At 36.8% G+C, this 16,720-nt stretch overlaps 4 protein-coding genes across 9 annotated transcripts in view; 2 read left to right on the top strand and 2 right to left on the bottom strand.

Annotated features, from left to right (window-relative positions):
* Window positions 1-353: 353 nt before the first annotated feature.
* LOC132913970 (retinol dehydrogenase 14) lies at window positions 354-3,491 on the bottom strand. 4 transcript variants are annotated; one of them, XM_060972676.1, is made up of 5 exons: window positions 3,225-3,491; window positions 2,034-2,304; window positions 1,103-1,342; window positions 651-1,033; window positions 354-560 (listed from the first exon to the last, which is right to left on the bottom strand). In XM_060972676.1, the coding sequence occupies exons 1-5, from the start codon at window positions 3,312-3,314 to the stop codon at window positions 456-458; spliced, it is 1,089 nt and encodes a 362-aa protein (XP_060828659.1). In that variant the 5' UTR covers window positions 3,315-3,491; the 3' UTR covers window positions 354-455. The 4 variants fall into 4 exon arrangements, with proteins under 4 accessions (XP_060828659.1, XP_060828662.1, XP_060828661.1 ...); XM_060972679.1 differs by lacking the exon at window positions 3,225-3,491 and adding an exon at window positions 3,067-3,192 and having other exon boundaries at window positions 2,034-2,199; XM_060972678.1 differs by lacking the exon at window positions 3,225-3,491 and adding an exon at window positions 3,067-3,170 and having other exon boundaries at window positions 2,034-2,252.
* Window positions 3,492-3,631: 140 nt separating this feature from the next.
* On the bottom strand, window positions 3,632-5,316 carry LOC132913977 (uncharacterized). Its single transcript, XM_060972688.1, has 3 exons — window positions 4,548-5,316; window positions 4,264-4,473; window positions 3,632-4,167 (listed from the first exon to the last, which is right to left on the bottom strand). The coding sequence occupies exons 1-3, from the start codon at window positions 4,699-4,701 to the stop codon at window positions 3,887-3,889; spliced, it is 645 nt and encodes a 214-aa protein (XP_060828671.1). The 5' UTR covers window positions 4,702-5,316; the 3' UTR covers window positions 3,632-3,886.
* A 208-nt stretch (window positions 5,317-5,524) lies between these two features.
* Window positions 5,525-6,852, top strand: LOC132913975 (proteasome subunit alpha type-2). The gene is made up of 3 exons (XM_060972686.1): window positions 5,525-5,657; window positions 6,013-6,345; window positions 6,416-6,852. The coding sequence occupies exons 1-3, from the start codon at window positions 5,617-5,619 to the stop codon at window positions 6,744-6,746; spliced, it is 705 nt and encodes a 234-aa protein (XP_060828669.1). The 5' UTR covers window positions 5,525-5,616; the 3' UTR covers window positions 6,747-6,852.
* Window positions 6,853-7,083: 231 nt separating this feature from the next.
* The window catches only part of LOC132913968 (RNA-binding protein Musashi homolog 2), a 126,897-nt gene continuing 117,260 nt past the window's right edge, over window positions 7,084-16,720 (top strand). Inside the window, exon 1 of one of the 3 annotated variants that reach the window (XM_060972673.1) lies at window positions 7,084-7,267. The gene's annotated coding sequence lies outside the window, so the exon portion shown is untranslated. The remainder of the gene's footprint in view (window positions 7,268-16,720) is intronic. The other 2 variants (XM_060972670.1, XM_060972669.1) reach the window with 2 other exon arrangements.

Here is a 16,720-nt window from a genome sequence, read left to right as displayed (position 1 = left end):
AATTGAGTTCTTTCCTGAAAGAATGCGAGAATGGGAAAGATTGCGAGAATGGGAAAGATTGCGAGAATGGGAAAGATTGCGAGAATGGGAAAGATTGCGAGAATGGGAAAGATTGCTTCCTGCACTCTAAGTCTCAAATGCGATAAAACATTAAACACATAAATAAGAACCTATTTCTGTGATTGCTAATTCTATATTAAGTATTTTCAATAGAATATTACGCGAGTGCAACATCAATGGTTGTTATTTTTCTAAATCAAATTAAAATGTGTAAATGAAATATGAGACACGTATTACTATTTCTCGATTATCATTTTGCGGGATAATTAAATACAAATCATTCATATAAAAAGTTTAACAAATTAGAAGCCTTTTAATTACAGAAAATTTGCGGCTTTTAACATAGATTACATAGATTTTTTACATAGATTAACAAAATATGTTTATGTGAACTTTTATATTTTTGGATCTGATGGTTGGAGTTTCACCATGGTTTCGCTGAGTTCCCAAAACTTTTTACCTTGAGATGGATTCTTTATCCCGTGAGGAAGTTCGGTTTCCTAAAATTAATGATATGTAGCAGTAAACAATATCATCGTTATTTAAGAAATGCTATTTGTAAACAAAAAATTGTGACAAGTTTTGCTTACACGACAATCCGAAAAATATTTGCCAGAAATTCCACTAACTTCACTGGACACTGCAAGATGTATCGTTGTTTGCGCGCCCTGTTCGGTTGTTTTGGAAAATGTGTTCAGCAAAAAATTTAATCCCCAAGAAAATGGAGGCGGAACACTTTTCCAGATTCCAGTGCTTATTAAACCAGGATGAAGACAATTGGCTGTCACGCCAGAACCTTCAAGACGTCGCGCTAATTCTAGCGTAAAAACGATGTTTGCATATTTGGAAACATAGTACAAATAGCCAGGCAAGGTCGTAGTTGGATTTACATTGTTTAAATTTAACCTCGCTAAGTAATACAGTCCCGATGCAACGACGATTATTCGACTTGGTTTCGATCGTTTTAGTAAGTCTGTAAAATAATTCTGCAGGTAGTATCTTAGGATGAAGAATGAAAACGTTAAAAAAGAAATTATCGTACCGATCAAAAGATGTGTAAGTAAAAATGGACCATAGTGATTTGTTCCCATAGTCATTTCCAGACCGTCTTCCGTCACTTTTTTTTTGAATAAGTCTGCAGTTCCTGCGTTATGAATTAATACATCCAACCTAGACTCTTCACGGTTTATTTGCTGCGCAAATTCTCTTACCGAAGTCAATGACGACAAGTTTAACTCTCGAGCAACGATGTTCTCGTTGCCTGATTCCTTTATTAATTCCTCTATGAAACAACAAATTTGAATTGTGAAATAAAAAACATATGAAACAAGAAGGTTTTGTTCTTTAAATATATAGCGACTTCCAACATACATGTTCATATACATGCTGTATACATGCTGAAAATTTCGATACCTGTCGCTTGTTTCTACATAAAGTGAAATCGATAAAATTTTTAGCATATATATAACTGACATGAATGTTTAATATGTGTTATTTAAATTTTCATTACGAGCTTAGATAAAAAAGTTGAAAAATTCGACCTCTACCTTTTTCTTCGCGAGCAATTACAATTTTTTGTACGTTATTTAATAAACTAATCCTTCTAATTTCTCAAAAAAATCCAGGTCGTTGATCCAATTTTAAAAAACTTATTTAGTTTCAAAGGCTATTATATTAACAACTTAAAATTATCTATTAGTATCATATTAATATATCGTTTTTCCTCTAAATAGTTTCTTACAGTTTTATAATTAAGTGCTAGCCAAGTTACAATTACAAATGATTTCAAAGATTTAATGTTTATTTATAGTATAAACATAATCATCTTACTTAATTGGAATACATTTGTAATTGATTATATTGCCTCGTGTTTAACAAATTCCAAGGACATTCTGTTTATTTACAACGCAATAGAACTTGAACAATGATGGTGATTTAATTATATTATGATAAAAGTAAGGTTTAAGATGAACCTTTTAATTTGTTCGCTGACTCCATATTTCGACAGGCCATGATCAATCTCGCTCCTCTTTTCGCGATATCTTTTGCAGTTTCTTTCCCAATGCCGGATGTGCATCCAGTGATTATCACAGTCTTTCCATCCATTCTGTTCTTACTCTTGCAGACTCCGAACGTGTACTGAATGAAAAAGTAGACCGCCGAAAAGAACAAAAATACAGCGAGCAATGCAGCTGCAGCCAGATAACACAACGTCGTGCAATGTAGCATTTTTGCTAGCATGAGCTAAATGGATAGTATATAAATTGGCAGTATATTATAATAACATTTATTGAAATGTAATAAAGAAAGAATATTGCGCAGAAAATTTACATTGACAATATAGATATAAAACGTGTGTTAATTCAATTAGAATCTGCAGGCTTTATACAATTTTCAGATCTTGATGGATTTAACAAATTATGAAAAACAAAATTTCCTTCCCATATACATACGTTTAGACTTAAGAACCGGAAATTTTACTCTTTTACGACATATGCAGCTAGTAAAAAGTTGACGACCATGAACGCGAACGATTAGAGACACTGACAATATGACGTTCTACCTCAAAGAATAAGTTGTACAAAATAACGTGTAAAATAACTACTTTTTTTAGAATGTAGTACCCTAATATTAGAATTTCGTTTCGTGAACTTTGTGCACCTGTGCATATCTTGTTACGGTAACGTATGTATATGCAATAAAACATTTTCTTCATACTCACATACTTTCCAATTATATATAAACTATTCTATACAAAATTATGAAATTTATATATAATTTCATGAAAATTATTAAATGGAGTATTCAATTTTGCAATTTGTATTTATCTACAGGCGTAGAAAGCTATTTTACTTGCGATAAATGAAACAATAGAATATATTAATATGATTACAGTCGAATGAGAACGGTAGACGCATTTCAAAAGAACAGCGCGAAAAGTGTCAAGCAGTGAGCACAAAAAGCCGGCAGAAAAATTCTGTTAATTTAACGTTGAATTATACTCACACCAGTCGCTACCAAATTTTCATTCAGACTGGCTCAAGAGTCGCCGTTTCTGGCGAAGTGTTGCCTCTGTACTGACATTGCGATACGTGACCCTGCACCAAGCATTACCCCACTCTCTCTTCGTAGAGAACAGTGATGAGAGAGTGGCTTTTACAAACCTTAATGTCAAGTTTCTCGTAGCCTCGTTCTGAAAAGGAGCTCGTTACATTTTTCAATCCTAAGCGTCTTGAATATATATGTATACGCATTCGCGTAGTTAGTCCATGTCAAGTGTGTTTCTCTTTGCCTTTACAATGTCGAATGTAGTCAAATAGCATGCGTTTTTGTTTTATCGTCTTTTCAGATCAGTGTGACGATTTTCAAAGATAAAAACTTCGTGTCGAATGGAACATTATAGTATAAAGTGTTTTCTATTTTTATTTAAGTGCCACTTTCCTCCAATATCGATCATTTCACACTGATGATAGTCTAAATGTTAGCATAGTGTGTCGCCTCATTAATATTCGTTATAATGCAAAAAGATGTTGCACGTATTTATGACGTAGTGCATATGAATCAGAGCGATCATATACAATTAGAAGTATACGAAACGAGTATTATTACGAAAAAATTATTACTAAACGTTTCGTTAAAGTTATGTGGAAGTAGAGGTACATAAGAATTTTATGATCGTAACTAGTATATCTATATCATACGTGGAGAATTAATGTACATCATCTTTAAAAAAAATAAAGCGACAGGTATCCTAATTAGTTCTATGGTAATTGTATTTATTTAGTATCATTGGCACTGTTACTCCATTTTTACTTTTTTCTGAATATTATGCGATCGAAGTTTGTGCATCGTTTATTTGGTTTTTTGCAAATTGTTTGGATTCCACAGTGTTGTCTATGATCTCCGACGTTAGGTTGGATATTCGCAGGTCTTTCAGCTTTATCGTGCTCTCAAGGTACGCAAGCTTGTGATTTAGGGTGCAGATAATATCGTCGATCTTCCGGATTTTTCGTCTTAATTGCGCGTATACGTGACGAGGAACAGCGTCTTCTTCGTTGATATTCTCCGATGTTCTTTGTGTTCTAGACGCCTCGGCATCTTCTTTCACTTTAACAGGTAGCAAAATATATGGAAATTCTTTTGCAGAGGAATTCGTCTATATACTACCATCTTTTAATTTTGGTAGGTATACATACAACTTACACGAATTTTGATTCTCTAATTGAAACTTTATATTCTGAAAGTAATTCGAGGTGTATAGCCAACTTATGAGCCATTCCAATATAAAGTAGAACATTTCTCTGGCGCGTGTAAATATTGATCTCTTACAATCAAGAGCCTTCAAAATTGGATGACCAGTAGGACTTGACATTGATTTCTTTGATAACTGTGCCGTAACTTTTATATTATTGCCTAAACAAAGTATCATACGCTTTGGAAACATTATGATTAAATTCCTATCAATATGCATCTAATGTTTGTATTACCTTCTTCAATAGAGTCATTTTGTGGTAGGTCCTGAAGATTTCGGGGCTCAATTCCATCTTTTATAATTTTCTTTCTTATTTCTAATAACATATTTTCAGCAGCTCCAGGATGACAGTTTGCTAATTGATTAATAACATTTTTAGTTAATTTCATATCAATTTTATTTAGTACTTTTCGATTTAACACTTTCCAATTTTCTATCTTCGTAGTTAAACTGTTGGCTGGTACGTAATTATGGAGATCAACATAGCGAGGGTAATATATTTTAAGGATTTCCGCTATTATTACTAAGGAACAGGTTTCCTTATTATTTTAATTATAAGAAGCTAAATGAATATCGGAATAATTGTTTCGTGCTATAACTACCAGCATCCGAAAGGTCTCTAGATAAATTCTTTGTTGATTTTGAAAGTGGAATTTTAGAGATCCATGTGTACAATTCTTCTACTTGATTTTTGGTATCCTTTTTATTTTCTTCGGCCATTTCCGTATGTATGATAGATATTTGTGTTACTATATTCTGAAATTAATTTAATAAACGCAATGGAAGAGATACAAGGTTGTATCGAAAATATTTTTACTACAATGTGCAAAATTTTGCACTATACATTGATATAGGTCCTAGAAGAATTTATTAGTACGATAAATCTTATTTTTTGATGGTATTCGTTCGAAATATTTAGTTAAAAATCGTCATAAAATTGACATCTTTCTTTTATTTGAAGTTGGATCCTACTATATAGAATCATTTTTTGATCATTTTTTTAATCAAACACATACTTCGCATCGATAAAAGGATTCTTCACGGATTGTCTCGAGGAAATGCAAGATTTCCAAGATTTTGATTCATAATGGCTGAATTTAATAGATAGTAAGTAGATAATAGCAAATAGATCTAAAAAAAATGTACAGAAATTTTGATTTAAAAGTATAACCACAAATTTATATAGCAACACAAAATATCCCTAGTATAAAAATCCCTGTTGTTATCCGTTCTTGCATGTTGCCAAACCTTGTACCGAAAGTTTCACTGTATTTAGTAACCTGTATTGTTGCAAAGTAATTGTCATGGCTTCGGAACGATATAGCTTCTCGTTAACAACTTTCAGGTAAATATTGTTATTTCTTATAAGAATTCTTTGACTTTAACGAATAAATTCGACTTCATAATTAATATCATCCACTTCCTATGGTTTAATAAATTAGTAAAAGTTCTCATTAACCTAACCTACAAATGAAATACGTTTATCAGTTTACAGGATTTATTATTGAATATACATTAACAAGAAAGCAAATCTTTTCATATACTTTTATTTATCTAAGACTAGTTATAAAAATTAATATTACTCGATCTATTCTCTTATTGAAAACAAATTGATTTCAATGGAGTATATAATGACTCGTCAAATATGTATATAGAATAAGTTTCAAAACGTAAATATGTCACAATATACTTTGTTACAGCCCGTCTGGAAAATTGGTGCAGATAGAATATGCTTTAGCTGCAGTTGCTGCTGGAGCAGCTAGTGTTGGTATCAGAGCATCAAATGGAGTTGTTCTTGCCACAGAAAACAAACACAAATCAATATTGTACGATGAACACAGCGTGCAGAAAGTAGAAATGATTACGAAACATATTGGTATGGTCTACAGTGGGATGGGTCCAGATTACAGATTATTAGTAAAACAAGCACGTAAAATTGCACAGCAGTATCAGCTCATTTATCAAGAACCGATACCTACTGCGCAATTGGTGCAAAGAGTTGCCACGCTCATGCAAGAATATACACAGTCTGGGTAAATATCATTTACATAATTTTTTAATTTATTGAACATTCAATACAACTAATATATTGCAAAACTATAGAGGAGTCAGACCCTTTGGAGTCTCTTTGCTAATTTGTGGCTGGGATAATGGGAAGCCATGTTTATACCAGTGCGATCCTTCTGGTGCATTCTTTGCATGGAAGGCTACAGCAATGGGCAAAAACTTTGTAAATGGAAAAGTATTCCTTGAGAAGAGATATAGCAAAAGTTTGGAACTGGACGATGCTGTCCATACTGCTATTTTAACTTTGAAGGAAGGATTCGAAGGGCAGATGACTGCTGATAATATAGAAGTTGGTATTTGTGATGCAAATGGTTTCAGAAGATTGGAACCTTCCAATGTCAAGGATTACCTTGCCAATATTCCTTAACTAATTCCTTATATTACGTTATTACAGTAATCTTCACACGATCTAAGGCGAATAAACTAGATTCTTATAATGAAATGTTTTATTGAAAATAAAGTTATTAATCCTTTATTTGTGACGTGTACATGGGAAAGTTCTTTCTTTATTTCCGAAAGGTTGATATATTTTTGCTTTATTGGGAATTCATTAGAAGAAGATTATTAAAATAATTTTAAAGATATAAAATTTGTGGCCAATTAAAATCATATGTTGCATAGAATTCTTTCGCTAGATTCGATTTTTGAATTATATGAGAAAAATATAATATTTTCTCTGACAGAGCGCGCCACAAGCATCCATGTTGGTTGGGCGCGATCGTGCGCGAATGTGAACGAGTTTTCGTAGTCGGTGCGCGGCCGGCCGGCTGGTTTGTTTCGTGTGTTGTTGCGTAGTGCTGTCAGTTTTCGGTGGTATTTAGTGTTGTCAAAAAATCGAGCAGAACACGTGACGGCCTCATCGGGCTATTTCTCAACGGATGTGCGTAGGTAAGCTCGCATTTCATTGCAATTAAAGTGCGTTTCGTGATGCTCATCTTGCCATTCGCAGTCTTGCTTCATCGCGATTACCAGAGTATTGTATGTACTTGTTTTCGATATCGAATATATATTCCGATCGGAGTTTTACTTTTACACGTGTTAATCTTCGCATTCGATAAAAGATCGTATCTATCGAAAATGCAAAATTATTAGTAACTGTCGATAACGGTCGTTTATCGAATCGCGTGTTCGTCGCGTTGCCGGTTGTTTGTTTATGTCAGCCATTAGTCACGATCGGTCGTGGAAATATTATTTATTATTTACTTATGCGTACTTGTCTTTTGCAAAGGTCGCAATAGTATATTGAAATTATTTACGTGTAATGTTCTCGTCAGATCTAACACCTAGTTTCTTAGAGGCAAGCAATATACATAATACGTATGAGCCTCTTAGAAACCGAACTATTCAACTCCACTCTTTATAAGTTTCTCCATTTCATTACTTGGATACGCGATTAGTATTGAATTTTTGAAAGAAACAAATTATCTATTTCCATGACTTCATTTACCACAAGAAAATGATATATATTCCAAATACTTAAAAAATTCGAAACTCGTTTCTTTACTTTTCAATTTGTGGAGTTAATCAATATCGCTTCTTTATTCTTCTTTAAATTTATATTACTAAGATGAAGAATTGTATTAGTAGATTTCTTTTTATCGTATTTCATTTATCTTTAATTGTTACGCAAACCTAGGAAGAAGCGTAAAAAAATGTAAAAATTCATTAGGTCAGTGAACGTTGGAATTACCTATCATGGATTTTCGATATTTATGTTTATTTTTATCTGAGTTTTAAACAGAATATTACGCCAGTTTATGAGTGGCAAATTCGCGTTTTCCAGAGGACAGACCGCGGGCCTATAATAATTTGAAATTACGAATTCCGGCTAATCCCCGATCATCCCTCGGTTTCTATCTATTCTTGTCTCGCTGCTATACCCTCTCTTTTTCTTACTAACTCACTTTTCCAAGCGTCGTCTGCGTTCGAAATGAACAATACCAGACTTTAATATGACGCATCCGCAGACGCGTTTCCACGAGTAACGCCGGCTTTCATTTACTGCTGCTCGAACAGTGTTTCCACGTTGGTACTTGAAGATTTCCGCGGACAATCATGCCCGTCCAAAGTAAGAGAGGGAATTGCGAGGGTGAAAGAGATGGCTAAAGAGAGACACACAGTCTCGCGAAGACGAAGGCTTGGCTATGCTGGTTGCATGGTTTGCAATTTTAATGTTGGCATTACAAGAGGCCAGTCAGTTCTTCCCTTCCAGCTGGCGAAAACGCTGAATTTACATTTCCGCTTTTGCGGAGAATCGCAAGCGTGCCGATGTCGCTTATTAAAAATTCTAAAAAGCCATCGAGCTCTCCCTCTTTCCATTCTGTATTCTTCGGCTTTTGTCTCGGTCTATTGGTCTCTTGATGTCGCCACTTCTTTCCTTTCTGTCTTCTGCCTCTTCGATCTGAGTGTCTTCGAGATCCGACACCTTCAGATCGACCGTCGCTTCCACCATCTTCGTTTAACACAGCCGCTGGTTGTTGCTCATTATACGGGGGAATATGACTATAATGACGCAAATACAAATTATCAGAATTTTAATTCAATCATATATTTCTTAAAAATATTTTTTAAAATCATCATTTATTTAGTTTCATGCTGGAAGATACAGGATGTCAGAAATATTGGCGAGAGAAGTAGAGATAGTAGGATGGATAGGAGTTTAGTATAATGAATCTTTTTTTATTCTACAGTTTCTTTCTTTTTTTTTTCTAGACGTTTGTTCCATAACCTTCCTTTATTCTAATAAAAATTGGCTGAGAATAAAATTCCTTCTAAGTAACATATATATAAAAGTCGTGTTTAATGCTTTTCGGACTTTTGCTTCCGAAAGTTGGGGACATCTGTCGCGACAGTTTGAGCCGTGCTAGGGTCTAATTACGGGCATTTTTTTATCCTTTTACTTCTTCTCTCTCATTCCTTCTTTATCAGAGGTCAGCCAGTTGGACTTTACGCGCGAGACAAACAATATGAGAGTGAAATTACACGCTGGTTAATTGCGCGTTAGGTATGCAAGACGCGATCCGCTTGCACGAAAAATGTAACGAGCGTTGACACTTTTGCGAACGGTAGCATAATACCGATTCGATCGCGTCCGCATTTGTTCCTTTGTAACATTCTGCATAATCGACATACCGATTAGTTCATTCGATAATTTTTAAAATTGGGTTCTGATGAACGTAACACAGTTTGAGTATATTTATTAACTATATTTTTCCAAAATGTTGTTTTTCACCCTGTATTTGTAAAAAATGTATATTCTGAATTTATATTCTGAAATATTACGTTCTGAAACTTCAAAATTCTCGATACGAAATTGTTAGAATTAATCTTCGTTTAAATATCGCATTTTATCAAATTTATAAAATATCAAATTTATCAAACATTAAGTACTTGAATCCAGTTCGTTGAAATATGGATAAAATAATAATTATATGTTGCTCTCATGCGCTAAAAGTTTCGTTTATTATTCTTCTATATAATATCAGTTGATTAATGTTTAATTAAAACCACGAGAAACGTTCATTTTTCTCGCCACGTACATTAACGAGTCACGAGTCAGTGAAGCGAAAGGATTTTCGTCGACGAGTAAATGAACTTTGCCATCGTCCCCTTTTTCCACGGACGTTAGTAGGTATTCGAAGCTATAAGACCACGTATCTATATATCTATATACTTAGAGCTATGCTATATGTATAATGTACACCAATCTAGTAGAACAAGTTCTTAAACTATGTCAGTGGTGTTCGTGTCCGAGAAGCTTCGGTTTAAATAATCGCGCGGTTAGTTCGATAACGATCATTCCAACTCCTCTCGTTACGGTTATAGCTGGCGATATTAGGTATTCGCTGTTTATTTGACACGTTGTCTGCATTGCAGTGACTACCGATATCGAATAAACGTACAAATAGGAGGCTGTTATCCACACGTGTTCGACACTCGTAACGTTGTCCACGACGCAAAGTGGAATATTAGGCCACGTAAATAGAGAATTCGTCATCGATGGCTGGCTGAAGTGGTTGTTGAAAATCAATCACCAATTATTATATAATCCTATAATACGAACAGCTTCGAATCTGTTTTGCCAATTAAATACTCGAAATTTTTTCAAGCGAATGTACGATGGAAGAATAGCAACAAAGTTCTCGATTCATCGACTCAATCTTGTCCCCTTCTGTCTTTGCGTTCTTAATCATTTATTCCTGCAAAAAAGTTGCAGTGTCACGGAGAGCCATCTGTCGCGTCCTGTAGGTTTTTTCTAGCGAGAAAGGTAGGTAGGAAGGAAGGAAGGAAGGAAGGAAGGAAGGAAGGAAGGAAGGAGGGAGAACGCGAGACAAGCAATTTAGTCAGACATTTTCGCCGGCGTCTCGCTTCTGCTCGGATGTGTCTACTTTCCACGTTTCGAAGCTTCACCGACGCTGAAGATAGATGGCGAATACACACAGAGAAAATGATAAAAGATTCCTACGATACTTCTTCAAGGTTAGACAGCATTTTCCCTAAAGAATCGCAGGTCTGATTTAACGCATCTTTTATGTGTTCTTTCGTTGCTTGATTCTTAATAGACTAATCTAGTCATCGGCAAAATTGCTCACAGAATATCTATTCTCCATTTAATTGAAACAGGAAACCAAAACTACGGTGCATAGAAACCAAAATGGCCCGACATGTAACAAACAGGGCACGATTCCTGAAACGTTTCATTGGATCGCCGGTAAACCGATGGTCCATATATTTTCGACGTAGCTCGTGCGAGTAAAATATAATAGGCAGAACGTGTCCTTCTTCGTTGCAAGCGTAGTTAGCCGAGATGTCTTTGTCTCTGTTTGACGAGAAACGGCATTCGGCCGAGCGATCAAAGCTTCCAGGAGCTGACAAGCCCCGGATGACGTCGATCGCTTCGGTTTCCCGTCGTCGCAAGCTTCGATGAGCAGCTTTTTTCATCCCGGCCTGCACAAGCCGCCCTGCAGAAGCTCGTTTTCCCTTTTCACTGTGTGGGAGACCGTGCCCTCCCTCTCGGCTCACGGATAAAATTAGATCGTTGCCCGATCTATCTTCTCGCGCCATTTTTCTAGCTCTAGCGGTTTTGCTCGCACACGTTCACCTTGCTTGCTAGCTCTGTTCCCTTCTAGTTTGTTCGTCGTGGGAACACTGAGTTCGTGCAAACCAATGATTGGACTTGTTATCGATAAAAAAAAAGTTCTCCTGATGAACTTTTGTTCATCGTTTGGTGAATAAGTAACATAGAAACAGGTACACTATTGTCCATAAGTATTTGTACATTTCCAAATTATTGCGAATGTGTGAAATGTACTTGGAATGAATTTAAGAGACGTATGTGATCATCGAGACAAACAATATTTGTGTGACAAAGGACAGGAAATCAAATGAAAAGAAAATTACGACGAAATGTTAATACTGTTTCAAAATATTTCGAGTAAGCGGCACGATAGATTGATAGAAGTTGACCGCAAGTATCGCAATACTTTGGTGTATCACTGTGTGGGCATGGGTGGTTGCGTATACGAAATCGAACTAATTTTCGCTGTATGAGCGCGATGCAGATCACTCGCGTTACCAGGGAATTCCTTTTAACGTTCAAGGTGTCTTCGTCTTTGTCCTGGGAAACATAACTTCGTCCAAGAATACAATGAACGGCGAACATCGTGGAATGTAATTAAGCCGGAGTTACTGACGGAACACGGCTGATGTCAAATTATGGGGTTGCCTTACCCTCTCCTTCCCTCTCGCCCTAGTTCGTCATACTGATTTATTTCCTGCCAACCAATAGCTTCTGACGTTTTGCGGCGCGCGTTCCATCCTTTTGTGTCCAATATCTTGGGAATTCTGTGTATCTGAAACTTTCCTCAATGACGGTGAAAATATTTTTCTAATTTTCATATTTTTCCACGGATAAGTGCCTTGAGTTATTTAAATTATCGAACGCAGTTACGCGGAAACGAGCACAGAGGTTTTAGATAGAGCGAAGAATGAAATTTCTCCGCTCACGTTTAGACGAGTTTGCTAGTGCAATGTAGTCACTAATACTGAAACCATACGGTAACCGACGTGCAATCAATACTATCGTCGCTCGAACGTTATTTCATATCACCTCAATAATCACCAGCACGCGTCAAGCTATTTTCTAGAATGTGCCGTTTTAATTGAGAAACAGGAATTTCGGAAGCTCTGTGGAATTCCTTTGATTTTCCAGATTGCGAATAATGAAAAAGAAACGAATAGCAACGATCTTAAAGAATCTTTTCAAATTTACCAAGTTAATCATTGCATTTCAACCTGCAAATCTTCATTGCTTCTCTTTTACTTAAAAAATGCATTAGCCATTCGCCATCGAGGAAAGGAACTTTTCTTAATTACGGAGAAAAATTGCTCGGCATTTTGAGACTCGCGTTCCTCGGATCGTAATTATTCCGTAACTCCATTGTCGCGCTTGAATCACGTCTACCGGTTTATTTTTGTCTTGACTTTGTTCCATTATTCAACAATATTTCCATAACTATCGCTCTCGCTCGCAGTAATTTCGAATTTTCTACGAATTCCCTTGCTATAGCTATATTTTCCAAAAGAGTAGGGCAGTTTCAATCACATTCGTAAGAGTCGTGGTCGATTATTCGACTCGCGTTGGATGTAAATGACGAGAAAAAGTCGTGCTTTTAACTGCACGCCGTCCGCCCCTGAATTATAGCAGTTTCGCTGGAAAGTTCTCAAACAACACATCGTTCGCTCGAGTATGTGTTTCCGGCGCTCATATACGAACGAATAGGTAGGAACAGCTCTGGATTTCGACAGGGGAGAACGATTCAACCGACACGGGAGAGGACTATTGCCAAAGTTTTGAGATATAGGAATACTTGTTTTTGCAAAAGCTCGCCAGATCCCCGTTTAAAGCGCCTAAGGCCTACGATTTCTCCGGGAAATCGCCAACAACGAATCGGTAATACGTTCGTGAACCTGTAAACATCGGACATTTTCCAACTTCGACGCTTAGATTATGAAAATATGATTCTCGAGCGTGTTCAGCCGAAACAACGATGTTGTCTGCTGTTTCATTTGCTAAAATGCAATTTACTGCTACAAACTAGTATAACCTGTATTTGATTTCGGCCGAACGAAAACTAGACGCAAGTGTTACAAGGTTTCTCGAATCGCTCGTTTGACTTCTTGCTTGTCAGAGAATAATGCAACAGACAAACAATGGCGCCTGCAATTATTTTGTTAATAAACGTGTATACAAAACGCCGACGGTTATTTCCATGCTTCTACATATTGCCTAAAGTTTCGAAAGGATAAGGCTTGTTCTGAAATAAGAATGTATGCACGGCATCCGCGTTATTTGTAGCGCAAAATGCAGCAGCACTCGGAAAGTTGGGAACAACGTGGAAACTGAGTTACGACACTTGGCGCGTTCATCGAAAAAGTTACGGCGGTTGATAAATTTATTAAAAGGTAGCGTAGCGAGACGGTTGCTCGTGGTTATTACTTTCCCATGTAAATATTGTCGCGGGCGTAATTTGTTAAAAAAGGATCTGGCGGAAAGCTGCTTGTGGCTTTTAATTGTGGCTCGTAAACAGAATGCACATTTTCCTGCGAGAAAAGTTTACTCTAGCCCGGCTTTTAACGGGCGTATTGCATGATGTGTACAGTTTTACAGGATAGAAAAGATATTTTGCAAGGCAATTTGAGCTTTCAGCAAATCGCTGTAACTTTTTTCGTTACATTTCGAATTAGAAGCGAACAAATTTATTTCCCATACGAGCAAAAATATCTTTTAACGCGTGTATTCTACGAGGTATGGGGTTTCCAAAGACGGAGAAGATTCTTTATCCGCGCGACAATTTCTATAATCTTTGCTACGTTTCAAGTGAAAAAAGAAAAATTGCTTATTGATATAACTCGCAAATATGGGAATATTTGGAGTGGATTGATTTTACCGGTAGATGCTGGTGATAGACGAGTTTGTCTCGGGTTGTACACGGGATGCTAGGTTGCGGTTAGCCCTGCGCATCCTGCGCTATCAGTCCATTATCTCCTTTCCGCACGTATCGTAACATAGTCGCGTAGCAGCGATTAGTTTGCTATTTTATCGTCTAAAGCTGAGTTCATTGCGAGCCGCCCTCTCGATGCCGCGGGATGAAAGATCGACGATGGTAAGTCGAACCCTTCGGTAACTTGAGATGTCGTTTCAACCACCGGTTACCACTCGTCAGTTTTGCTCTAGCTACCACGAGACCACTCTTTGAATGCTTTCGAGCCTTTAATGCAACCGATATGTTCGTTCGCACCGTACACGTCGACGTAGATTTTACTTTATGCATAATATCGCGCTTACGCTTCATCCCTCGTTCAACGAATTAATTATTTCCTTCGACTATAAACATCGGAGGTTTTGTTTTCGAGAAAATCGAATTTGAAAACTCATTAAATATACATAATTTTGGTCGTATTTTGAACCACAGAATCTTGCTGACTTTAGTCGAATCAAACGACTTACTATTTAACATATAATTTTCCGTTGATCGTCAGTACGATTTATTTGTCATCGTTTCCATTCTATTCGCTAAGTAGGTGAATTTCTGCCTTTATTTCATAAACTTTTCAACTTTTGTCTGTTTGATTTATTTTCACGTTTCATTTATTTTATACTAAACAACGATTCGAGATCCTATTCATGCATATAAGAAAATTTACATCACGCTAAGGATGATCTTACCTATTCGACATGACGAATACGACGGCCAGGCGGTTCCTAGACAACGAATATCTGGATTCAGGTTTGCGTCAGGAAAGGAGCTTCAAGCTCGGATAAAACAATGGAGATTCGAGACGAAGACAATGCGGGTTGCCTCGCTGGTACACCGCAGCACCCGACAAGGTGCTCGAGCAGAATTCTGTTCATCTACGCGTATCTATCTACGCGTTCATCTAAAGTAACTGCAGCTCCTTCTCGTGAGTTTAGTTTCACCTCCGTTATTCTCCTTGCGTTTTATGTTTCACCCTATAGTCATTTGAAAACGATAAATCGCTTGATAATTAGGACGATCCACTTCCAAGCAAATTACTGTTTCTTCAAATAAATTTATACAAATATTCGTATGTCGGGTTAGAATCGTTCTAACGATTCTCGTTTTCGCAATTTTGTTATTTGGATCAGTGGCATAAAGTTGAATGTCACTGACGCATTTCGGAATAATAAGTTGCTTATTATTTAGCGTGACCTGTTTCTAAGCAAATTATTGTTTCCTTGGAAAAATCTAACTAGGTATTCGTATATTAGAAGAATATCACTTTTTCGATTTTGGTACCTGGGTCGGTGATGTGAAGTTGAGAATGTTTTCTAGACGGATGTAAAAGGCGACGAAGAAAGAGATCCAATCGGGAGGAAACAATTTGCAGGCGGGTTCGATCGCGACATTCACCGTTCGATCATCCCTTATGGGCTGCTCAGGCTCGACCCTCGTAATTGACCAAAGTTCCAATCCCCCTCTACGCTCGTACCACCATGCGCAAGATTAATTTCCGTAGGTTCAAGGTCTTTCTCTATACCGGAATAACCGGTGGGCATTCTTAATCAGCTCGCCGAGCTTCGATCTCACCTTGCTTCATCACGTTTAGAGTCATTGGGATGAAATTTTCATTGTCGAATAGGAACAAAACTTTGTCGGTGAATGCTGAATCCGCAAGCGTAATGCAACGTACCATCAGTGTCCATTAATTTATGAATAATTTATCAGTTCCGGAAACTTGTGAATTGTAATTTGTAAATTTCATATACATTATATTAATCATATATATTAATAAATTAACCCAAAATGTACGACTAGGTAAAACGTATCACTTGATCGAGAAGAAAGTTATTGCTGGTCACATAAAAATCGTAGAGAAAAAAAATTATATCGATGGAATAAAAATGAGACGAGGAGTAAGAATCCTTGGGCTTTGCGCATGCTTTTCACCCCTCATATCGGTATTTCCGCTTTTGCATCGAATTCTTGAGACCACCACTGAAGGATCTAGCAGGATCGATAACCTGATCCTCGTGGAACCGTGAGTTACGTTCGCCCGACTTTACCTCCGATATTTCGTCGTTATTTTGCTTTTTCAAATGAAAACGTCCGCAGACACGTTCCTGAGAATAGCGACTTCCTTGCGAGCTTATAACTTGGGTGAATAGAAATCGCGAATAGGGACCGTTAATTCGTTCGAGTAGATTTTTAATTAAAGTCTACCGTAATTGCTCGCTGCTTGAGGATATTCTCAAGGAGTTCCGTGATCTTCGAAGCGCTTTAATAGTCAAGACCGAAATGGGAATGAAATTTTAATGGA

Source organism: Bombus pascuorum, chromosome 14 (genome assembly GCF_905332965.1).
Source record: "Bombus pascuorum chromosome 14, iyBomPasc1.1, whole genome shotgun sequence".
NCBI classification, from domain to species: domain Eukaryota; kingdom Metazoa; phylum Arthropoda; class Insecta; order Hymenoptera; family Apidae; genus Bombus; species Bombus pascuorum.
This window is presented reverse-complemented; position numbering and strand designations above follow the sequence as displayed.